Source organism: Heloderma suspectum, chromosome 2 (genome assembly GCF_057233095.1).
Source record: "Heloderma suspectum isolate Gila_16-S chromosome 2, 16-S_ref, whole genome shotgun sequence".
NCBI classification, from domain to species: Eukaryota; Metazoa; Chordata; class Lepidosauria; order Squamata; family Helodermatidae; genus Heloderma; species Heloderma suspectum.
Window position 1 is genome coordinate 222,481,834 of NC_139459.1, and position 26,365 is coordinate 222,508,198.

Genomic DNA, 26,365 nt, shown 5'->3' on the forward strand with positions numbered 1-26,365 from the left:
TGACCAGGTGTCAGGTGACCTGTTGATGGGCAACTTCAAGGCTCAGCTCACCCATCTTATAGCTCTTGATCTTTAAACTGGACTTGGACTGGACAGCCCTTCAAATAGGGGACTATCCTCTGACGGCTGTCCTACATAAGGTAGGACATATCGTCATGCTAGCAGCAGGGTGCTTTCTTTTCCCCTTTTGTTCACCTACCCTTTTGCTACCATCACTGCCACTTGTTCCTTCAGCTGGGAAGAGATTTCACCCCGCAGCCATCTGCTTTGAGACAGAAGCTACCTGACTTAGGGGGATTTCATCCTCCAGCATGATGGGGGAAACAACATACAGGTGTTTTATCGCACAACAAAATAGTATACCATTCAGTATTTCAAAATTTAGCAGCTCAGACTGGAAAAGTGGTGAGATTGTGTTTTGCTATGTGATGGCATTAATACTGACAACCCAGCACAATGGGACAACAGGTGTGGATGGGACCAATCTCTTGTTGACTTTTCCTGACAGACAGAGGGGGAAATACTGATTTTCTATGTCCTAGATCAGTCTTCCCAACCTCCTGCCCTCCAGCTGTGTTCATCTTCAGGAGTCCTTCTCCAGGAGTCCCTGCCAAAAGAGGTAAGGCAGGTGGCTACCAGGAAAAAGGCATTTTCTGCTGTGGCACCCCAGTTGTTGAATGAACGCCCTAGAGAGGTTCACCTGGCGCATACATTGTAGTCTTTCCAGCTCCAGGTAAAGACATTTTTATTTTCCCAAGCATTTTTAGCATTCCAGGTTTATTTAGCTCTGCCATCTTAAATCTGCTATTGCATTTTAAATACCTGCACTGCTGCTAGGTTTTACTCTGGTTGTATTTTTATTCTGTAGTTTTAATCTATTTTCTATTGTATTTTCTGTTATATTTTTGTTTTTAATTTTCTGAACCGCTTGGAGAGCTTCGGCTACTGGGCGGTATAGAAATGAATGAATGAATGAATGTGTTGGACTGCCGCTTCCTGGTTGGGAGTTGCAGTTGAACACATCTGGAGGACACTCAGTTGCTAAAGGCTGTCCTAGATAATTACATTAAGTTACTGGGCACAGATAGGTTCTCTTAAAGTGACAGAAAATGTGGTTGTGGTTGGTGACATCATTATTAGCCGTGTCCCTGTAATGCAGTCCCTTGAAAGTTTCAGGTCTGGTTTGTGTAACCAACAAAACTACCTAGTATACATATAAGAGAACCAGAAAAAATTGGGTAGACAAAACCATAGTCTGGAACAGATTTTCTAGATACCATCTTTCAAAATGGCTGCTGCCAGGTTTTAACTACACCTATTTTGGCTCTTCGAACACTTACAGACATAATTCTGGTGTTTAAATATATGTTTTGGGGGTCAAGGAATTCAATTCTAAGGTTTTAAATATTCATTTGGATATTAGATTTTACAGTAAATAGGTTTCATGTTATTTATTAAATAAAAATTGTCGTGAATATTGAACATAATTTTGTGAAAGATTTATTATTACAATGAGATCTTAAAGTATACAACATGAAGAGTTTTGTCAGAATCATTCAAACAAAGCCATATATTTGGTATATGTAAGCACTCATCATAACTTTTTTACACAAAAATTATTATCAGGGTGGAGCGAATACAAGTGTGACAATGGTTCCTGCTTTTTATCTCTTCAACTACAATCTTTTACATTGTTCTCCACATTTACAATACTCTGTGCAAGCCACATATTTTAAATGACATTTGCATCTACTAGTAACGCAAGTTGTGCAAGTGCACTGGATGAGTACTTTGGAAGGCATCATGTTAAAACAGAGTTCAGACTTTGGAATACCACTTGATGTTTTTTACCATCCAAAGTCTGTTGGTTGTAGAGCTTCATAAGTAAAGCGTATACTGGAAAGAGTTAAGCATGCACAAAGAATAAAAAAGCATCTTCTCAAATGTCCATTTCTAAATGAAATGTGAAAGTGGGCATTCTGTTATGGGTTGGTGTGTCTGCAGTGAATATCAAAGGTTATCAAATGTCTTACACTGCATTGATAGATATAAAACCTGAACAAGATATTCCTCCGCTTTGTTGAGTGTTTCCTGAGACAGAGTATTTTCTTCTGCAAGACCAAGTAGAAGCTTTTCTGGTACTGCTTTCAAGGATGATGACTTTGTTCCTACCTTACTTGTGACATCACAGCCTGTAATGATAAGTGCCTTAATTAGAATACTGCACAGCATAGATCCAAGATGCTTTGCAAGTTTGTGAAGAGGTACATAGCACACTTTGTCTCTCGCTTCTACTTCTATCCACATTTCTTCCAAACCATTTGTGAATAATTCAAATATATATCGAAGGAAGAGTAAACTGCACCAGTGTCATTTGATAATACTATGAGGCATGATGGCCGGTTGCTTTCTTGTAGTACAAAATGGCCAGTAGTAAACTTCTGGTACACTTCAGGATGATCCGTTGGTAACATTCTCATTTTTTCCAGATACCATGATACATACTTGTAAGTAGTTAATACTGTCAAATTCATAGAACATAGGTAGAATACTTTGAATAGCTTGAAGGTGGTTATCCCAATCACCATCTCTGTTGGCTGCTGTTAGAAACTTCAGCAGGTTTACTTGTTCAAGAAAAGTATCCCGGTATCTACACATCTAAGATTTCCTGGCACAATCTCTAGAGCATTGATTGAAGTCATCACACAACTCTGACATCCCAGATAAAAGTTCGTTAAACTCGGCTGGGCACGTTGTTACAGTCTTTGTTGAAAAATGCAATTTCTTTTTCTCTACTTGCTTGATAGTCTCAGTGTATTTTTCTTTGGTCCTACATTTCCAAAATGCCATCCATTTTATCTTATATACTTCTTCAAGAATAAGGAATCCCTTAAAGGATCTGTAATAATGGCTTCCATTCATTACTGATTCTGTCTTTACACCAAACACTTTGCACTCAATTAGTGCATCCCGTGCACTGCTGCCACGCAGATACTTTCCAATAATATGCATGACAATTTTTGCACAATGGAAATTTCCAAGTATTGGAATGATGTCAGGAAACTGATGGGTTACTCATTATGATATCAGCAATGATATGGAATATACCCTCATCTGAGAATACTGGCAAAGCTGGCTGTTTTAGTTGTGAATGAACATTCTGTAAGCTTTTCAAAGCTAAGAAAACTGTTGCATGATCTAAAACTGGTTTTGGAATGAATGGAAGGAATCCCACTTGCATTACAGGTGGTTGATACCAAAGAACGACATCCAGCCCATGTTGGAACAACTTCATTATTTATTTCTTCAGAAGTCCCATGTTTAACCAAGCTGACTCCAAACTCAGTTTCACCATGTCGCTCTTCTGTGTTGTTTAGCGAAATCAAGTTTACCTCAACAGTGAAATTATCTAGTAGAGATAATAAACTGGTCTTGTGTAGTTTATAGCCCTCTGACACGGCAATTCTTTATGTAAGTAGTGACTTCATTGGTTTAAATTACGCTGAGATATCTTTGGCTTAGTTGGTAACTTTGCTGGTCCTGGATGCACCTGCAATAGAACTGACAGTGTCATGTGAAGCATGAGCATCAGATAGTGCTGATTGATCTTCATGATCAAAATAGTCAATGGCAGCTATAGTGAAGCTCTTGGTATCAAAATGGCCTGGCAGTGGTGTATTTCCATCTCCACTTGCTTGTATAGCGTATGCTGTTAATTGCTGTCTTTTTCTGCAATATTTCATTGTAGCTCACTGACACTACTACTTTGTTCATGCATGTAATTAAGTCTCTACTTTTGCACTTGTCTATATTGCATGACCTACCATAATGTGAAGAGGTGTCTGTTTCTTTCCATGATGAAGAGGACAATATAGTATTTGGTAGATAACCTTCACAGAAACAGCCATTTTTCTTTCACTGAAGGTAGGAGCATCCTGTCCCTCATTACATGCATCATCATCACTGTCCATTTCTGATGGATCTTACTCTGAGTCCTCTTCATCTTCGGGAGGAATACAATTTGACATCGGTAGTCCCTATTAACATTTTTAAAATGCGGATAAAATGCTAACATTTAATCTGGCATCCCAGTAGCCATATCCACGTCGTCTTCGGTTCCTCAGAATCACAGAACCTGCCTGCAAGTCCAAAATTAAATTCCTTTAAAGCTTCTCTGATGTCCTTTGCAACTGATTTAATGTTATCTACTTTTCGTATGTGTTGGACTATTTCATCAATCCCTTCATTTGCTGAAAACACCATCAAGGATTTGCTTTTACTGTCAGCTGAACTGAAGCATATGTCTTCCCCATAACATTTTTGTAGTCAAAGTTTTACTTCATTGTTTCTAAACAGGTCTTCTCCAGCCAATTTATTTATGAGATTACAGATTTCCGACAGCATGAATCTCTAAGCTTCGGGTCAATAATTTCATTACCTCTTTCAAAGGCAACATCATTTGCTGAAATTGTTTTTCAGTCTTTAGAATTTCGCATACCATCTTTATACAACTTTAAATATCCATGTGGTACAGTACGTCCACACCAAATACCTGAGTATCTGATTCCAGATCTACCACAGGAGTGTAAACATCATCATGAAAATAAAGAGCTGTGGACAAAAAATTCTTTGCTGTTTCTGATTCACTTATTCAAAACTTCGGCCATACACCACACTGTGGACTTTGTTGTCCACACACTATACATCTTACATGCATTGATGGCATAACTAAAGACGGAGGCACTCGTGGTGGAACTCTTGACCTCGTTTTATGTGATGTTCCAGCAGTGCTGACCAAATCAGCTTTTTCGCTGCTGACCAAATCTTTGTGCTTGCTTACTTCTTTATCTCATTGTTCAGCTATTTTATCAAGAGATTTTTTCAAAGTGAATACTTTGTAGCATTGGTTAGTCACATGATACACAAACTCATCCTCATCTGCCACATAATTAAGTCTTTTTGCAACCACATCATCTCTAATGTCAGCTGCTTCCCATATTCCTTTTCTATCATTTATACTTGTAGTAACTGTTGTCTTCGTGTCTGCAGTTTGGCAAATAATGCACTTTTTCCAATCCAATGATTTCTTCCTGATGAACAGATGCAAGTTTAGTTCCAAGTCTTCATTCACAATTCATTTTTCTTCATTGGTCCTCTAGCTGAAACAGAGAAATTTATGTAACTATATACATTGAATACCATGTAATCAGAATTTCATTCTTATTTAATAACAAGAAACCCTTTTACTGCAAAATCTAACATCCATATCAATTTAAGAACCTTATAATTGAATTCCTTGACCCCCAAAACATATATTTAGACACCGGAATGATGTCTGTAAGTGTTCTAGGGGCCAAAATAGGTGCAGTTAAAATTTTGTGGCAGCTATTTTGAAAGATGGTGTCTAGAACATCTGTTCCAGACTATGGTGTTGTCTACCCAATTTTTTCTGGTTCTCTTATGTTTATACTAGGTGGGTTTGTTGGTTACACAAATCAGACCAGAATTTTTCACGGGACTGCATTACAGGAACTGGATTATTGGTTCCTCCAGAAACCCTCTCCTTCCCCAAGCTTAAAGGCAGTACTGACTGAATCTTGTTGAGACATGTATCTGCTCTCATGAGAGTGGCACAGCAACAGTCTCATTCTACTTATTGTCTTATGAATAGCACTTCACAATAAAAACCCAACTACACAACTGTTTCCACTTATTATGCGCCACTTCAAAGTTCCTAAAATATGATCAAGCCATACATGTGAACTGCAACCCAGTTACAGACTTATTTATGTGACAGATACAAAGATTGTAAAGCACTTTGCACACATTAAAAATGATGCAGAAATAGTGAAGTTCAGAAGTTAAAACTAACCCGCAAAAGCAAATGGGTTTCAGAGGAGGAGGAGGCCTGCCTCAAAGCCTGCATTTCCCATCCTCTCCCTGCAAAGCCTCCTCTTTTTCTCCCAGTGGCTCCAATTTCTGGGAGGAGATGGCTAGACATCACTGCAAGTCACAGGGTTTGGGGTTTCTTCCCGGCAGGTGCAGCTATTCCCAAGCCCTGCAGCTAGAACATATTCAAAACTATTTGTTTAACCCAGACTTTGCTGGTTCTAATGCCTAGCTTAGTGTTTTATTGTGGATTTCTTTTTCAATGTTAATTGTTCCTTTAACAAATTTGTCACCCTACTCTGTGTGCCAATTGTTAGGGAAGGGCGCTATATAACTATTTTAAATAAACGTTCGCCAAAGTTTTCCTGGGTTCCGCAGTAAAGCACTGCATGACTTCCTGAATTGCATGTATCAAGTCGGGTGTGTGTGTGTGCCAGCACCGCCGTTGGGGAGGCGTGTGATGATGGGCAAAGAGGGGATCAGAAAATGGGGCTGCTGTGGAGTAGATGGTGGGGTGATGATGGGCAGAATCAGCGTGCAAACTTGCAACTTGGTCTCTGCCAAGGGTTTTGATACTTTGACCTCAGGTGAAAGGTTGTCTTTGTATTAAGGCTCAATATGGGGTCATGCTGGGTGGTGGAACCCTTTTTGTATCTTTTATTGCTGAAGGGTGGGTGGCCAGTAGCAGCAGACAGAGGGGCAGTTGCTCTCTCCACCACCCGCCCAACTACCTGCGCAGCTTACAAAAACAGGTAAGACAGTTTAGAATTCTTAAATCACTTACTCCTGAGCAGTATCGTTTGTCTTTATTTGTTTGTAAGTTTATTTACAGCATTTTACTCCACCTTTGAGCCAAACTCCCAGAGTGGCTTTCAAAGATAAATAAGACAATCCTTGCCTTCAGGCTTACAATCTAAATGACATGACCTAAAAGAAAAAGGGATTGGGAAGGAGGGGAAAAAGCAGATTCAGTTTTTGGTTACAGTAAGTGTTCTTTCTAGCAGGTAAGGGTGAAGCGAGCTCCACACAACTGTTCCTTCTCTGACTGATGTATGGGACTGAGAAAAAAACAGACACACACACACAAAAACAGAAAGAGAGAACATCAGAGATTAAGTGGACACAGCTAAATAAGACACATTAAAAAACTGCTTTAGATTGTGTAATTCCCTTAGGGGAACGCGGTACTAAAGAGACACGTTTTAAGGCCTTCTTGAATGACAGAACTGAAGGGGCCAGGCAACTGGAAGCAAGTTCCACAACAGCAGGGCCACAACTGACAAGGCCTTATCTCGTGAAGTGGCCAACTTAACCAATTTCACCAGTAACCAGATGAGTAGGACCTCTGATACATATCTTAGATCATGGGGGCAGGCAATCTTTATGTATCACAGTCCCAAACCAATTAGGGACTTGAAGGTTAATGCCAGTACCTTGCATTGGGCCTGGAAATGTACTGGTAGCCAGTACAATTGGCACAAAAGTGGTGTCACATGTTTAGATTTTCTGGCCCCATTAACTGTATTTTGGCAGCTGTATTTTGCACCAATAGAGTCCTGCCACTCCAAATAGGGCTGCAGCTGGTGTACAAGCCTGACCTGGTAGAAGACACTCCTGGCCACAGATACTACCTGTGCTTCTTCAGCCAGTGACAAGTCCAGGAACACCCCCAAGCTGTGCACCTGGCCCGTCAGTGGGAGTGCAACCCCATCTAGAACCAGATTCATACATCTATGCAGAACAAGAGACCTCTCAACCCACAAGACCTCATTCTTATCTGGATTCAGTTTCAGTTTTTTTTCTCCTGCATCCATCCAGATTCCCTGGGATCCGTAGATGGAAAAGAAAGGTAGGGCTGTGTGTCATCAGCATATTGATGGCAACATAGCCCAAACCTCTGAATGACCTCTTCCACTGCTTCCAATAGTTGAAGAACACGGGTGATAAAATGGAACCCCAAGGCACTCCACAAGCCAGAGGCCATGGGGTGGGACAGAACTCACCCAGAACTCTTTTCTGGGAATGCCTTCTAAGCCCAGCTCAGACAGGCAGGACAGAAGGATATCATGGTCCATGTATCGAAAGCCACTGAAAGGCCCAGCAGGTCTAAGAGGATTACACTCCCACCATCCAGTCTCTAATCCACCTGGACCACTACCCTCTCCAACACCTGGCTCCAAAAGGGGAGATTGGAGGCTGGACATTAGTTGTCCAAGTTCAGAGGATCTAAGCTATATTTCTTTAGTAAGGGTCCCACTACTGCTTCTTTAAGAACAGCTGGGACCACACCCTTCCTCAAGGAAGTATTTACTACCAGGTCTCTAAACCTCCACTGGCCCTGGATGCTTTTAATAACCTTGAAGGCAACAGGATTACATTGGCATGAACAGTTTGAGGATAGTCGTGGGAAATTAAAAAAATGAAACAATGGCTTGAGGAAAAGGTCATCTGTAAGTATGACAAACATGGCGCTACCTATTGAAGGCCAAAACAAATGTGGCTTTGGAGAACAGGAAAGTGCTAGATTTAACTGAAGGTCCTGAAAGATAAGGAAAGTTCATGACTGCACATTTGAGAATTGTGATTTGAGATTAATGAGGTTTACAAAAGGTTCTGCTATGGGGCCCTGTGTTGCAAGATTCTAGATTCTGAAAAAAATTTAATCCAAGTGTAGCATTAAGCACACATGAACAGAAAATAAGAAGAGCTGTGCTGGATCAAACCAAAGGCCTATCTTGTCCAGCGTTAGTTTCCCTCAGTGTCCAACCAGCTGCCTATGGGAAGCCCACAAGCAGTGCATTGTGCAACAGCACCCTTCAACTCGTGTTCCATAGCAACTGGTATTGAGAGGTGTACTGCCTCTGATGCTGGAATGGTGGCGTGGTGGTAAATTTTGAAGGGCAGGTAGTCATCATGACAGTCTGCACAGCCATGCCTCCAAGGAAAGTTCAAAAATACAGGCAGCTGTATTCATCTGTCTCAACAAAGCAGTACTAGAAGTTTTCATCTCCATCAGAGATAGATCCTTTCTAAAGCTAATGGGTCTTAATTGCCCATTCAGTACCAAGCCACACCAAAATACTTTGCATTATGACAGGAAAAGCACATAGGAACACAGGACGCTGCCTTATACTGAGTCAGACCATTGGGCCACCTGGCCCAGTATTGTCGACACTGACTGGCAGCAATGGCTCTCCAGGGTTTTGGGCAGAAGCTTTTCCTGCCTTACCTGGAGATGCCAGGGACTGAAACAGAGAATATATGCATGCAGAGCAGGTGCTCTACCTTGGAGTCATACCTCACAACAAAATATTGCTGGGAAAATCCATTTGCCGGCCCACAAAGCCCCTTCCCTCCTAAGAACAGAAGAGCTGTGCTGATTCAGACCAAAGGCTCATCTAGCCCAGCATTTGTTTCTCACAGTGGCCAGCCAGATGCATCTGGGAAGCCCAAAGGCAGGACTTGAGGGCAATGGTGCTCTCCTGCTGATGTTCCCTATCAACTGATATACAGAGGCCTACTGCCTCCGATACTGGAAGCAATATATATAGCCATAATGACTAGTAGCCATTGATAGCCTTAACTTCTATCAACTTGTCTAATCCTCCTTTAAAGCCATTCACGCTGGAGGCTATCGTATCACTACATCCTGTGGTAGCTAATTCCATAGTTTAACTATGTGCTGTGTGAAGAAATTGAAGGTAGGACTTGTGCAACTACATTCCATACAGAACTGCCAACAGCAATTGGTATACTAGCTCAGGGAACAATATGCATTGCACAGCAATAAAACATCGCTTTTTAAAGTTTGGTGGTAAGGTGATGTTCCCAGAACGGAAGCACCACCTTCAAAAAAGAGAGCGACTGTGACCTAAGGGATTGCCTATCTCCATCTGCTGAGATCGTCTTTGGAGGCCTTCCTCTGGGTGCCTGTCAGGGTTGGATCGGAGCCTAGAGAGCCCCAAAGAAGTTCTGATTCTGAGGAAGAGATAGAAACCGCGGGAGAGGAACCAGTGCGCTGTTCAGAGGAGGAGCCCGGGGGGAGCCCCTCCCGGTACACATTCCTGAGAGTGATAGTGACTCTGGCAGGGAGAGGGAGGCACAACAGCAGTTTCTGGACGCTAAGCGTTGGCGCAGCATCAAGCGGGAGATGGTGGGCACTGAGAGGAGGCGCTCAGTACGCTTGGCGTGACAGCAACAGCAGCGCCCCGATGCCCCATGGGAAAAGGGTGGACTCTCTCCTCCTAGCCCATAAGTACAGAGGTTTCCCACCTTCCCCTCCAAATGGAGATCAACTGATTCCTAAGGTTAGAACCCCTGAGTAGGCAGCTCTCTTAAGTCTCACTAGTAAGATCAAGCAATTAGCATCTGTAAGTGCCATTAGGTTGAATGGGAATAAAGCCTTGGAAAAGAGCCCTATTGTCTGCATGTTGATTCTGGCTATCTGAGGATTTCAGAAGGTGGCAGGGGCGGCCTCCTGACAGCGCCTTTGCCATCACATATATTGCAGGAGTTGACCAGGGAAAGGGTCTTCTCAGCGGTTATGTGCCAACTTTTGAGTATTCTCCTCCCCAGGCTCAGATGCCACCACTGAGAAGGCCCTTTCCCTGGCCCCCTGTACCTGTGACTGCAGAGGCACCCAGAGGAGGGCAGTAAAGTTCTCAGCTTCAAGGTGATAGCCAGCCCTGAACCTGAGCCCTTTAGCACAAGAAGATTGGAGGAGAATGAAAAAGGTGTAACTTTTCTCTCTCTCCCCCACCCCCAAAACCTTTTCTCCTCTGTAAGCCTGAATAGTGCTATACACCTTCTGTTTCAGGCTGGCTGGAGCCCTGAACAGCAGCAGTCATGCTAGGGGCTGGCTGGCACACACCGCAGCACTGTTCCCTCGAATACTGAATTTGTGCGACCTGTGCCTATCAGCTTGGAAGCAGAATGGGGCCACCGAAAGATAAGGTAGCAGTTTCTCATACTCGGGGGACTAAGTATGAAGAAGCATATTAGTTTGTAAATTAAAAGAAAAAAACAAGAAAATCTAAAAACAAAAATGGCCCTGCAAGGATCTATGCTCAGTACCTTCCAGGACTAATGGAATGTTGAGGGTGTCAGCTAAAAGGGGTGGGGGGTGGGAGAGGATTGCCTGCTTAAGACCTTAACTGCTTATGGCATCATGGACAAAGGATTAAAACTGGGGGATTGCATGTCATTACCGTAAAAAAACTCTTCTCATTCTATATAAGGTTTTGGGGGAGAAGAATACATAGTGTGTGTGGGGGGTTGTTTTTTAAATTTCATGTCATTTGTATACCACCCAATAGCCGAAGCTCTCTGGATGGTTCTCAAAAACTAAAACCACAACACGCAGCATAAAAAAATATAAAATTATTCTTTTGGGGCTTTCAGGGCTTCTGCCCTGGAAGGCGGCCAAGAAATATTTTAATTAATTAATTAAAATATGAAAGCTAAAATCCACAGTATAACAGTACAACCCAAATAAAACCTAGCAGCAATCCAGATATTTAAAATACAGATTTAAAACACCAAAGCTAGAAAACTAGGAAGCTAAAATGCTAACATACTGGGAGAATAAAAAGGTCTTCAGCTGGCACTGGAAGGAATACAACATAGGTGTCAGGTGAACTTCTCTAGCTCATTCCACAGCCAGGGTGCCACAGCAGAAAAGGCCCTCTTAGGAACATAAGAGCCATGCTGGATCAGACCAGGGGTCCATCTAGTCCAGCATTCTGTTCACACAGTGGCCAACCAGCTGTCGACCAGGAACCCACATGCAGGGCATGAGCACAACAGCACCCTCCCACCCATGTTCCCCAGCAACTGGTGTACATAGGTTCACTGCTTCTGGTACTGGAGGTAGCACATACTTATCAAGACTAGTAGCCATTGATGGCCTTTTCCTCCAGGAATTTGTCTAACCCCCTTTTAAAGCCATCTAAATTGGTGGCCATCACTACATCCTGTGGTAGCAAATTCCATAGTTTAACTATGTGCTGTGTGAAGCAGTACTTCCTTTTATCTGTCCTGAATCTCCTACCAATCAGCTTCATAGGATGACCCTGGGTCCTAGTATTTTGAAAGAGGGAGAAAAATGTCTCCCTGTCCACATTCTCCATACCATGCATAATTTTGTAGACTCTATCGTGTCTCTCCTTACTTTCCTTTTTTCCAAGCTAAACAATCCAGCTGTTGTAACCTTCTCTCATAGGGGAGATGCTCCAGCCCCTTGATCATTTTAGTTGCCCTTTTCTGCACTTTTTCCAGCTCTACAAAATCTTTTTTTAGGTGTGGTGACCAGAACTGGACACAGTATTCCAAGTGTGGTTGTACCATAGATTTGTATAGGGGCAGTATGATATTGGCAGTTTTATTCTCAATTCCTTTTCTTATTATGCCTAACACAGTTTGCCTTTTTTACAGCGGCTGCACACTGGGTTGACATCTTCATCGAGCTGTCCACCACAACCCCAAGGTCTCTTTCTTGGTCAGTCACCACTTGCTCAGATCCCATCAGGCTATATTGAAGTTGGGATTTTTTGCCCTGACGTGCATCACTTTACACTTGCTTACATTGAACCGCATTTGCCATTTAGATGCCCATTCTCTCAGTTTGGAGATCCTTTTGGAGCTCTTCACAATCCCTTTTTGTTTTAACCACCCTAAATAATTTGGTGTCATCGGCAAACTTGGCCACTTCACTGGTCACTCCTAAGTCCAGATAATTTATGAACAGGTTGAAAAGCATTGGTCCTAGTAAAGATCCCTGTGGGACCCCACTATTTACTTCCCTCCATTGGGAGAACTGACCATTTATTCCTACTCTCTGCTTTCTGTTCTTTAACCAGTTACTGATCCATAAGAAGATCTGTCCTCTTATTCCATGACTGCTAAGTTTGCTCAGGAGTCTTTGGTGAGGGACTTTGTCAAAAGCCTTTTGAAAGTCCAAGTAAACAATGTCTACCAGTTCACCCATCTACATGTTTACTGACATTCTCAAAGAAGTCTAAAAGGTTAGTGAGACAGGACTTACCTTTGCGGAAGCCATGTTGATTCTTTTTCAGCAGGGTTTGTCCTTCTATAAGCTTACTAATTTTATCTTTAATAATGCCTTCAACAAATTTACCGGAAACAGATGTTAAGCTAATTGGCCTGTAATTTCCCGGATCCCCCCTGGATCCCTTTTTGAAAATTGGTGTTACATTGGCCATCTTCCAGTCCTCTGGTATAGAGGCTGATCTTAGGGACATGTTGAATATTTTGGTTAGAAGATCAGCAATTTCATATTTGAGTTCTTTGAGAACTCTAGGATGGATACCATCTGGGCTGGGTGATTTATTTGCTTTCAATTTATCAATAAGGTTGAGAACTTCATCTTTCGTCACCACTATTTGCCTCAGTTCCTCAGGCTCCCTTCTTGAAAACATCAGTTCAGGCACAGGTATCTGTCCTATATCTTTTGCAGTGAAGACAGATGAAAAGAATTCATTCAGCTTCTCTGCAATCTCCTTGTCCTCCTTCAGTACTCTTTTAACTCCACTGTCATCCAACGGTCCAACTGCCTCCCTAGCTGGTTTTCTGCTTCTGATATATTTAAAGAATTATATTGTTGGCCTGGTAGCCACCTGCCTCACTTCCTTTGGCAGAGGCTCATGGAGAACGACCCCTGAGGATGATCTTAGGGTCTGGGCAGGCACATATGGGAGGAGGTGATTCTTCAGAAAATCTGCCCCCAAGCTGTGAAGGGCTTTGAATGTTAATACCAGCACTTTGAATCGGGCCCGGAAATGGACTGGCAGCCAGTGCAGCTGGAAAAGTACTGGTGTAATGTGATCTTGTTGGCCAGTCCCTGTTAACAATCTTGCTGCCCTATTTTGGACCAGCTGAAGTTTCCGGACCATTTTCAAAGGCAGCCCCACGTATAACGCATTACAGTAATCCAGACAAGAGCTGGATTACTGTATCTAGGCTAGCTCTGTAAAGATACGGGCATAGTTGGTATACCAGCCTAAACTGATAAAAGGTGCTCCATGCCACTGAGTTCACCTGTGCCTCAAGTGACAGTTCTGGGTCCAAGAACACCCCCAAACTATGAACCTGATCCTTTAGGGGGAGTGCAACCCCCTCCAGAACAGGCTGAACATCACCTAGCCAGGCAGACGAACCACCCACTAACAGTACCTCTGTCTTGTCTGGATTGAGTTTCAGTTTATTGGCCCTCATCCAGTCCATTACCATGCCCAGGCACTGATTCAGAACAGCCACTGCCTCACCTGGGTTTGATGAAAAAGAGAGGTAGAGCTGGGTGTCATCCACTTATTGATGGCACCTCAGCCCACATCTCCAGATAAGCTCCCCAGCAGTTTCATGCAGATGTTGAACAGCATAGGGGATAAAATAGAGCCCTGTGGAACCCCATGGCATAATTGCCAAGGCAAGAGCAATAATCCCTCAGAACCACCTTCTGGGATCAGGCATCCAAGTAGGAGCAGAACTACTGCAGTTCAGTGCTTCCAACTACCAACCCAGACAACCTATCCAGAAGGATACCATGATCAATGCTATCGAAAGCCACTGAGAGGTCCAGGAGAATCAACAGGGTCACACTCCCCCGTCCCTCACCCAGCAGAGGCCATCCCACAGGGCAACCAAAGCAGTTTCCATTCCAGAACTAGGCCTGAAGCCCAACTGAAATGGATCTAGATAATCCATTTCATTCAGGAGTGCCTGGAGTTGTCCTGCAACCACCTGCTCAAGCACGTTGCCCAGGAAGATGTTGGCCACTGGCCTATAGTTCTTAATGTCCCCTGGGTCCAGGTTAGGCTTTTTTAGGAGTGGCCTGATTACTGCCTCTTTTAAAGAGGCTGGCACTACTCCCTCTCTCAAGGAGGAATTTACAACATCCTGGACCCAACCAGACATCCCCGCCTTGTTTGATGTAATAAGCCATGAAGGGCAATGGTCGATCACACAGGTGGTCGACTGGACTTGGCCAAGTACCTTGTCTGCATCCTCAGGCCTCAATAACTGAAACTCATCCAATAAAACTGGACCAGACCGTGCTCTGAACGCCTCTACTAATGGAATTGCATTAATAGTATCCAATTCATGATGAATCTGAGCGACTATCTTCAAAGTGCCATGCAAACTCATCACAGCATGCTACTGAGGGTTCCACAAACTCTCTCCCTAGCCCAGAAAGTAACAGGCCACGAAACATTTGGAAGAGCTCTGTTGGATGACACTGAGAAGATGCAATGCTGGTGGAAAAGAACCGTCTCTTTGTCACCCTCATCTCCACAGAGTAGGCTCGATAATGAGCTCTAACCTGTGTTCGGTCAGACTCAGCACAAGTTTTCTCCCCCTGCATTCTAGCCGTCTCCCCTCTTGCTTTATTGCCCTTAGCTCAGGTGTATACCAAGGAGCTGGTGGGGCTCTGCTGAGAGGGAGAGGGCGCTTGGGTGCGATCGTGTCAACCGCCCAAGTCATCTCTGCATTCCACAGAGTGACCTGGGCTTCAACAGGAGCACCAGCCATACCAACAGGAAAATCCCCCAGACCCCTCTGAAATCTATTAGCCTCTGGGGGCAGACCATTTTAATAGGTCCCCCACCTTTGCAGAGGGGAAAGGCTGCTGAGAGTCTAAACCTTAGTAGGAAGTGATTCAACCATGACAAGGGGACAGATGTTAATTCCCCCAGTTTCAGTGCACCATCCTCCTGCCCAGTTGAATAAACCAGATCGAGTGTGTGTCCTCTTACATGAGTTGGGCGGATGACATATTGGGACAGCCCCATGGTTGTCATGGCAGCCATGAAGTCCTGAGCTAACCTGGGTACAGCAGCCTCAATATGGAAGCTGAGATCCCCCAGAACCATCATCCTAGGGGTTTTCAACACTAAGTCTGAGACCACCTCCATCAGTTCAGGCAGGGATTCTGATGGGCAGAGGGGCGGGCAGTACACCAGCAGAATCCCTAATCTGTCCTGGGTACCCAACACAAGGTACAGACACTGAAGATCTGTACTCAAATGAACAGGAGGCCTAGAGGGGGAGGTAGAATTTCTATAGACCATGACCACCACCACTCCCCGACCCTCAAGCCGGTGTTGGTGCTGCACCAAGTACCGAGGAGGGCACCCAGGAGGAGAGTAACCCTGCCCAGTTCCCCCACCCAGGTCTCAGTAATACATACCAGGTCAGCCCCCTCATCCACAATCAAATCATGGATGAGGGAGATTTTATTTTGGACCGACCTGGCATTCAGCAGCAGCAGCAGCACCAGACCTGGGGCAAGCTGGCAAGGCCACCAGGAACCATCTAGTTGGGGGAAGAACCAGAAGAGGAGTATCTAGCCCCTCTTCTCAGTTAATCCCCCAATACCATACCCATGACCACAGTTACGGTGCCCCCCCCGACTCCCTGAGTTACTCAATGTATTTCCCAGGCACATATTAAAAATGTTAAAATATAAAACAATATAAAAGAGAGAGCAACAGTGAAGGAAGAATAAGTGAAGATCTGCATTTGCCCCTTTCTTGTTCTTTGAAGCTGCTTCCATCTGCTGCTGCTATTTGCTATTATTAGCTGGTTGCAGGCATCTCTGGGAAGGCAGTAGAGTGGGTCTTGCGTGTGCTCTTCTCTGTGTCTCCAAGTGCAACGCTAAGTGCGCACTTAGCACCGCACTTCGCGCGCTGCTGAGGCACATGCAGAGGGGCTTCTGGCAGCCCCTGTTCTTAAATACATGTGGGGTAGAAGAGTAGCTGGTCAGCTGATGACAGTAGCCAGAGGGAGAAGCCTCAGCAAGCTGGCTTTGATAGGAGGCCCCACCCCAAACACACTCAGTTTTTTTGTTGCAAGGGTTTTTGTTGTTGTTAGGAGAATGGGGTGGGGGAAATACTGTCATTTATCCTTTCCCCCTCTTGAAATCTCTTCCCTCACTCAAGCATCAAATAATTGCTACAATGCTATTTCAGGGCACACTTGGAAGAAGCCGATTATCTAGATCCATTTCAGTTGGGCTTCAGGCCTGGGCATGGGACAGAAATGGCCTTGGTCGCCTTGGTGGATGATATGAGGAGGGCTCTGGATAGGGGCGAATGCTCCTTCCTTGTTCTCCTTGACCTCTCAGCGGCTTTTGATACCGTTGACCACGGTATCCTCCTGGACCGCCTGGAGGGGTTGGGCATTGGAGACACTGTATTGCAGTGGTTCCAGTCCTTCCTCTCCGGCAGGTACCAGAGGGTAGCACTGGGAGAGGAGGTTTCGGACCCGTGGCCACCCACTTGTGGGGTGCCACAGGGTTCCATCCTCTCCCCGATGCTATTTAACATCTATGTGAAGCCGATGGGGGCTATCATCAGGAGGTTTGGGGTGCAGTGTCATCAATATGCGGATGACACGCAGCTCTACCTCTTGTTCAAATCTTCACCAAGGTTGGCCGTAGAATCCCTGTCCAAATATCTGGAGACGGTGAGTGGGGCTGGATGGAGAGGAATAAGCTGAAGCTGAACCCTGACAAGAACGAGGTACTTTTGGTGGGAGACAAGAGGAGGTTGGGGGATGTTGACCTGGTGATGTATAGAGTACGACTACCCTTGAAAGACCAGGTCCACAGCCTGGGGGTCATTTTAGACTCCCAGCTGTCCATGGTGGCTCAGGTGTCAGCTGTGAGCCCGACAGCGCTGTACCAACTCCATCTGATACGGCGGCTGCACCCCTTCCTTCCCGACCATCTGCTCCCATCGGTAGTACATGCACTGGTCTCCTCTTGTTTAGACTACTGTAATGTGCTCTACGTGGGGTTACCCTTGAAGATGGTTCGGAAGCTGCAGCTGGTACAGAACACAGTGGCTCGCCTGATTACAGGCAGCCGCCGGCGAGATCACATCACTCCAGTGCTGAAGGAGTTGCACTGGTTACCAGTTGTTTTCCAGGCCAAATTCAAGGTGTTGGTTTTGACCTTTAAAACCCTATATGGTTCCGGCCCAGCCTATCTTAAGGGGCGCCTCCAGCAACACCAGACAGGCCGCTTAACAAGATCAGCCTCGGATGGCCTTCTCTCTGTCCCATCAGCCAGGACAGCTAGGCTGGTGAAGACAAGGGAGAGGGCCTTCTCTGTGTTGGTCCCCACTCTGTGGAACTCCCTCTCTAGGGAACTCTGCCATACCCCCTCTTTAATGAGCTTCTGCCGTGCATTAAAAACGTGGTTGTTCAGGCAGGCATTCAGGGTGGGTTAGGGTATTTTTTATGATGTTTTTAATGCAGAATTTTATTGTTTTAACTGTTTTGTTGTACATCGCCCAGAGTGGCTGGGTGATTAATAAATAAATTAAATAAATAAATAAATAAATAAATTTCGGGCTGGCTGGAATCCTGACCAGATTTCTTGTTAGGAGCTGGGCGTACACTGCAACACTTGTTCTTTTCATGTTAACACTGTACTTTTTTTTAATAACTGCCTCACTCCATCAAATACCAAATGCAAAGAATACAGCCTAACTGGAAAATAATGTTTTAGTCCAGTCATTTCCTATGACTCTATAGAGCAAGATGGGACTAAAGGCTATCTATTCCAGTCTCCTCCATTAAAATATATCCTCCATGCTACATATTTCAAATCCAAATAAGTAGTCAAAATATATCAATTGATTAGTTTTATTACAGTGAGCTCCAAACAGGCCACAGAAACAAGAAACAAGAGAAAAAGGAGTAAAGCTAGATGGCTCAAAAAGGTGAGCCTACACCATTTGCCAACAAGGGAAGGCTGCACACACCATACAGAAAACACTTTCATTTCTTACTGAAAACAGTAAATGGGCTAAGGCATAAATATTACTTTACCTGAATCACAGCACTAGCACTGTTGTTGTTTTAATTATTCTATTTCAGATGTTTAACATTTCATTTTGGTTTGATCTCTAAAAAGACAGAGAATACAGAGAATATCTGTTGATGGGTGCAGCCATATAAATCTAGTAAATCAGATCAAATATAGGTTAAACTTCTACAGTAACAAAAACTAGCAACAGCAACCAACCATGAGGAAACTTTAAAGTATTTATTTAGTACTAGCACCATCTAGTGGACTATCCAATTGTCCCTGGGAATATTTCGTTATCAACTACCCATATATGGAACTACATAGTATCTACTGCCTGCAATATAATTTTATTGTCTTTGTATAAACAAAGAAATTATTTTCTATTCCCTCAGATTCAGTTGTAGGAATTAAATTACCACCGGATAATAAACCCATCTCAGTATGTAAATCATTAATATATATAGAACACCTTAGATACACCTAGTCTTCATAATACCAATGGAATACAGATGGTGTCACTCAGAAATGCAAGATTTTTAAAAACACCTGAAACAGTTTGGCTGAAACATAAACAAGAGATAGCACTTATTTTTTAAACACTCTGGGCAGGTCGATACATTCCAAGACCACTGAAACTGAGCTCCTTTTAGGTCAAGAATAGGTCATGCATTCATCATAGATAACTGCCATGGAATTTGAATTGGAGGACCACAGTTTGCATTTTTCATTACAGAAATAATTTGAATATGCAAACAATATATTTTACATTATATTTGCATGAATGTGGTGGTTATCCTCCTATGGTTGGTGGATATACACATTGATTCAATGATACATGATTTTTGTGTTACACTTGACTTCCAGAAAGATTTCTGGCATTTTGGGAAGTGTAACAAGTTTATTTTCATCACAGGGAGATCATTTGAGATAACCACAAACACTAATACAGTTAATTGTGAATATAAGAAACCATCCATCAGCCCTTTAAAAAAAAGATAGTCGTAGAGAGTACCGAAAACAATACATTTGATCATTTTGTTTGAAATACTCAGAAGTAGATTATCCTAATATTTCAATCTTTCCTCCAAAACCATGAGCTGATACAACTAACAGTGCAATCCTAAGCACTGTATGTGGGGAAGAAGTCCTACTGATTTCAATGGGGCTTTGTCCCAATTAAGGGTTGGATTCAAAATTCTTGTTCTGCTGGTGGAAAGGTACCACTTGAGGAATGGGACTTCTGTGTCCTGTCCTCTCCCCTGCACACCCTTCAAATCTCCTCTGGAGGGTCTCCCAACCAGAGGAGAGGAGAGGACACAGAAGTCCTGTTCCACAAGTAGTACCCTTCTGCTGGTAGAATAAGGATTCTGGATCCAAGCCTAAGCGTGCATAGGATTGCAGCCTAACAGCAGTGTCTTATCCATGTCTGTTCAGAAGTAAGCCTCAAGGAGTTCAATGGGGCTGCCTCCCAGGTAAGTGTGCACAGGATTACACCCATTCAATTGAATGTATGTGTTGAACTTCATTTGTTCCCCCCTCTCCCAAATAAAATGGAAGCCAAGGACTGGAATATAGAACAGATCCAAAACCTGAACTCCCGTGTTGACTTAATAAGCCTAGTCAAAAGTCAGTGTCACAGTATGGCAGCATGTGGCAGTATTATGAGTGAATATTTCTTTAGCTTAACTTAAATCATATGTATACATCTTTACTAAGCATGACTTTAAAAGTATATTTTTATACACGTGAACAGTGAAACACGCTACAACTTTTCTCACTGCAATAAAAACAGATGCTTTATTCCAAGAAAAAATGTGTGCCCAATAACCAAACATTTTAATAAATTGAAATAGGGAAGCTCTAACATGAGACATGAACTAGTATCCATAATAAAATAAAAATCATGGCTATCAATACTGAGTAATAACCAGACCCTGCAACACATTCAGGATATTACAATTAAAACTGTATGCAGGATTCAGGGCAGGGCAAGTATATCACTATATCTTTTCAATCCTCCAAAGTGCTTCCCCTTTATTCTGGCATACTTTGGGTGTTCCTCATCTGAAGAGCTATACTTTTCTTTGTGTATAAGTAGTTGTGATAGTTGCAACTGTGTATATTAAGTCCATATAGGGTGTAATCTTATGCATGTTTAGGCAGAGAAAAGTCCTACAACTCCAGCCATTCCCCAGCAGCATGACTAGCTGGGGAATGCTGTGAGTTGTAGGACATTTTTCTGCCTAAACATGCATAAGATTGCACCCACACTAGCTCAGCCTTTCCCAAGCTAGTGCCCTCCAGATGTTTTGGACTACAGCCCCCATCATCCCTGACCAATGACCAAGGTAGCTGGGGCTGATGGGAGTTGCTGTCCAAAGCTTCTGGAAGATACCAGGTTAGGGATGGCTGCATTAGCTGTTTAAAGAAATGAAATTAAAGTTTAAAAAAGAGGAAACGGGGAGTCTTATAACTCTCTCACACTCACACACATATGTTGTCAAGTTCATCTTCAGTGAACTCACATACACCACACTTTCTGACAAAAGGGACAAGTGTTACTTGAGTCCTTTGCTGGAAGAATATTGCTTGCAAGTCATGCTAAGTAATGGCTATATTTCCCCACACAAGATAATAGGGCAAGGGAGGGTGTACATAGGGGGCTTTTTAACCCTTTGCTGCTGAAAATTGCTGCTGAAAATTGCTTAACTGTTGGAAGGAAAAGCATTAACCCCCCTCCCCAGGCATGTGTCTTCCATTTTAGATTCCATGACTGGTATGTATATACACACACATACATAACCACACAGTAGAACTACATATGAGTCCGTCTACAAATAGCAATAGGCAGAGCACAGAAGCCTAAACATGTGCACAGGTTTTTGGAATATATACATTTATTCAGTTCTGATCAATTTATTCAGTAATTCTTAATTCAGCAGATCACAGTGTGCTTTTGGGTGACCCACAAGATCATAAGGAAATAGAAGAAAATGCTGAAAGTCTATTCCTGAGCAAATAATGAATGCCAAATTGAAAGAAATCAAACTTTTCCTGCACTGCTGCAGCTGTACTAAATACATGAGATGAAAGGAGAGAGAATATTGCAATAGGCATTATAAGATTTGCACTCATTCAAAGTCAGATCAGTCCAGAAGAGTAGTGGCTTCACTGACAAATATTTAGAGACCGAGAGCATATGTAGACCTAGCAACTCAACTGGAGCATAGAAAGGACTGAGTTTAACTCAGAAAGTTGTTGGACAAGATGGTTATAGCAGTCTATACTCAAGAATGTGATCAATCAAGATGAAAACTAAGATAAGGCAACTTAACTTCTTCCTTTATCAAGAGAAGAATCCTTTCGATACAGGAGTGACATCACCATTGCTTGTGGATAAACCAGAATCAGTTTTAAATGCTCATGTAACAATACATTATTACTGTGCAGTTTAAACACTGTAGCAATGTGTGACAGAAACAGGCTGAAAATACTAACAAAATTAACAGTGACATGAACAGCAGCTCAGAGGATAGACTAGAAACAGCAGATTTAGTTCCAAAGGAAGGCAGATAATTGTTTTAACATATATAAACAAAATAGTAGCAGGGTCTGCCAACCTTTGACTGTATATAGGTTTTACACGCAAGATGCTACAGAATAATATACAGTCCATCACAGTATGCAATCCAGATTCTTCCAAGTGTGTATGCAGTCATAATCCTCTTTAGACATCTTGCTTTATATATCCTTTTGCTTGCTCCTGTGACCTTTACTTCTGGCATATACCAATTTTGCAAATACAAAGATGATCCAATTCTACAGATAGTTTTGGCAAGGCCTCGTTCTACCCTGAGCAGAAGAACTTCACAGAGTATATTACAAACCAACTGTGGAACTAAAGTGTGAATATAAACATTTTACAGAAATAACAGTTTCTTGGTTTTGCAGACATCTCCAACTTTTCCCATTTCTATTCACCTTCTTTTAAAAAGAAAAGAAAACATTCATAGATGCCCATGTTCCCCTAAGCTCCTGGGGTGATATGGACACAGCATCCAACAGCACTAGTGGTAGGAAACATTTGCGCCTTCATTCTCAAGAGGTAGCAGTTTTTCTAGCAACTTACCTCTAATGTTGTTGCATCAAGTCAACACACAAAGTTTTCTGCAATACCAAAAGCTACGTCATTGGAAGGCACTACACAAAGTCATAGTTCTATTACAATACAATTACATATTTACATTAATCTTCTGGTTTTTTAAAAAAAACCCAAAACAGATAGCACAATTCCAGGCAGCCAAATCAAAGCCCATTTCTTTTTTCTGGCTTGGATAATTCCATGACTATCAAAGAATCATCTGGAAGAGTGGTGGTCTCTGCCTGGTAAACTCCAATTGCCTTAAATACACACTGATGGCTTGCACAATACTGTTACTTAACCCTTAACTGAAACTATGTATGGAGCTTATTTCTCCACCCATGTTTGACTTCTGCATAGATAGGGTTTAACCTTAGCAGGAAGATGATCCTAACAAACTGATGTGTAAGTTCTTTGGTCATTATACATTTACATTATCCTGACTCCTCTAGACTAAATTATAACTTGCAGATTTATAATAAAATAGTGAAGGGGAAAAGAGAGCATAAAAAATAACTAATTATTATTCTTACTCATCAGACAGGATATTAAACAAAAGAGGGGAAAGGAAGAGAGATGTTGCTGCTAAAGGGCATGGTAAAAGCCCAATCTGTCACATATGATAAGGTCAACTCAGCACTTTGCAGACTGATTAGGTTAATTAGTATCATATGCACATTATTTCTAGTTGCACCAAAGCCCATTGGGACAAAGAAGGAAGGGTCACTCCCCCTTTGAAAATAACGAAGCCAGCAGTTACTTCGATGCAAGACAAAATCAAATAACTCCCATTTTTGTTGTTGTCGCAATATGCTTTCAGGTGGAACCTCAAATCATTTGCACTTGGCACAAACTAACCAAATCTGTTGGCAAAGAGATTTCTGAATCACCATGTTAAAACTACCATATATTTCAGAGGAGGCTTCCATCATGTCCTTCCACCATGCTCTTACCAGCAACATCTTTTTCTCTTCTCTCTGTGTCCCTCCCTTTGTTCGTTTAGTGTTCAGCCTGAGGAAAATTTCTGTGCAACTTGAAAGCTAGTTCACTACTTTGTGACATTTGGTTGGTCCTAATAAAAGGATTATGCTATGGCTGCTGTCTGGATTTTCTCTAGTGAACAACAGGGGTGCCTGCAATTTGTATTAATCATGGATGATAGAGAGGCAGTACTATCATAAAACAGACTTTCTCTACACCTGCTATTATCCAGAAATACAGTTTTCAGGGAAAAGCCTTGATATTAAGCACTTATAACACATAATCCTATGTCCTTAAAATAGTTAAGTAGAGAGGTTTACAACAGAACTACAAATAGAGAGGTGAGACAAAAGAGCTAAACTGGCACAAAAGGCAATAAGCTGCTATAAGGCATGTCTAGGTGCCGTCACACTAGAAAATGACAGTTGGGAATCATAGCCAGCTACTGCTCCAAATTACCTCTTGCAGACAATGGTGCTAGTCTGTGACAGGAATAGTGCCATTTACAATCCCCAAATGGCTTACTCTCAAATAGCCCATAACCATCAGTGGTCTTTTGGAATAAACTGTTTGTTGACTGCAACAGAAGATCAACTTAAATGTAAATATACAATCTCTGGGAGCTCTACTGTTACACCCTTTGATGATATCCAACATGGAAAGACCTGTATATACAGAAACCTATTTTAACCGCAGTCTCAGTCGTTTCTCCCCATACACTTTCACATACACATGAAAAACTGTTCCACATGGTCCTGATAGAGCTCATGATACTCACTCAACAGTCAAATACCATGGAACCTGTCCCCCTCTAAAGACCAGTACACAAACTATGCAGCAAGCAGATACAGGTCTATTTCACAGGTTCACAAGTTTTTTCATTACAGCTTCTTACATACAAAGCACCTCTCCAACAAATCAAAAGAACTGTTTCAGTAACAATGAGAACATACATTAAAATCTTCATGATGGTAAGATGAATCCGTTACTTTCTTTAGATGGTCCCATCATTACAGAAAATAGTTATAGGAACATGTCTATTAACCTGCATCATTTATCTGTGTAAACTACAGTTTAAAATGTCCTGTGAGTAGGGAACCCATCTCCATCCTTATTTGGGAAACAGCAGGCTCTTCCTTCCTGACAACTACAAGCACATATTGTCAACACCTTTCTTCCACTTACCCAAATATCTGATAGAACCTTAAGACCTTCTTCAGGTCTGCTATGAAGAGATCAGCTCCTGCATCAGATAGGTCATTGACATCAGGCAAGAATAGGCCAGTTTTATCAGAGGCAATCAAGTTATGTGACAAAAAGTGTGTACCAATTTCATTACAGTAGTCTACCATTTTCCTGTTCACATGTTTTTGAATTCTGTCCATATGTTCAGGTTCTTGACCTTTCTTCCAAAAACGTCTTGGCAACAGTGAAGACCAAACTATAATGGCATCTGGGAATGCTCTTCTAAGAATGGCTAAGTCATTTTTCATCGAGATAATGAGTGAAATGTTATTACTGGGCAACAGATCATCTTCTCCCACATGAATTATTATAATGGATGGAGGAGATCGAAGATGATAAATTTCATGCAGAAGAGGCATGAGCTGCTCCCACATCATTGCCTGTATCCCATGCCAATACACATGCGCCCTTGAAGTAGAGATGCCCAACTGCAATCCATCTGGATGACTTTTGGCTCTTTTCTTTGATGCCAAGATCACAGAATTGCCACATATCCAGATTTCCTTTGGAGTAGGTTGCAGGCATCCAATATCTAAAAGTAAAATGCCACATTATTTCAAAACCATCAGTTTTAACGCTATATAATTTTACTATTCTTCAATCCCAATAGATCCAGTACTAAATTAAAATATTTTTAAAAACATTAATACACTAGACAATTTTGATTAAGATTCTCTCAAGGCCAAAAAGAAGAAAGAGCAGCAAGCTGGTTGTACATTCAAGAACTCAGGTTCTACTAATATGTATCAAAGTTAAAAATTGCCAGAAGCCTGTTAGTACAACAGACTGGGGAAAAGCCACTGAGGAAATCAAGGTTGGGTGGGGTGAATGGTGCAGTAGAGCTCAGCCAGGAAGCTGAAGGTGGTGGTGGTGCGGGCACACAAGTAAGGATTGCTTTCTCCAAACATATGCTCTGGGTCCCAGGAGCAGATGAAAGAAGGGTCCCCCTCCCCCTCCGGGCCACCAGTGCCACAAGGCAAGCAAGAGGCTGGCCTGGAAAACCAGCCTCAGCACCACTACCCCTTCACCTAGGAGCAGCAGGCTAGATGGCAGGCAGGAAAGGACAGCAACAGAAGAGTTTATGCCTACATCTGTGCTCATCCACCTGTCAACCAGAGGCTGATATAAACAACCACAGGAGCAATAGTGCTGTGTCAAGTGAAAGTAGCCAACAGTATAGAGATGGCCACCTGAATGGCAGGTGATGGCAGGGTAGAGAACCTATCTTGACAGGTTTTTTCTAGCATCAAAACTACACCAGTGACATAATGCAGCTT

The 26,365-nt window shown here is 42.6% G+C and overlaps 1 protein-coding gene across 5 annotated transcripts in view; it reads right to left on the reverse strand.

Moving 5' to 3' along the window:
* Positions 1–1,491: 1,491 nt before the first annotated feature.
* LOC146354114 (uncharacterized) overlaps positions 1,492–26,365 on the reverse strand; it is a 29,755-nt gene continuing 4,881 nt past the window's right edge. The window contains exons 2-4 of one of the 5 annotated variants that reach the window (XR_014788306.1): positions 25,029–25,620; positions 18,742–18,818; positions 6,654–6,947 (exon numbers count right to left, since the gene is read on the reverse strand). Coding sequence is in view for 4 of the 5 variants with exons in the window: in XM_084838210.1 (XP_084694336.1) it covers positions 6,887–6,947; positions 25,029–25,620 (653 nt within the window). In the remaining variant the exon portion in view is untranslated. Of the gene's footprint in view, positions 5,160–6,653; positions 6,948–18,703; positions 18,819–25,003; positions 25,621–26,365 lie in introns of those variants that run through there. The other 4 variants (XM_084838213.1, XM_084838210.1, XM_084838211.1 and 1 more) reach the window with 4 other exon arrangements.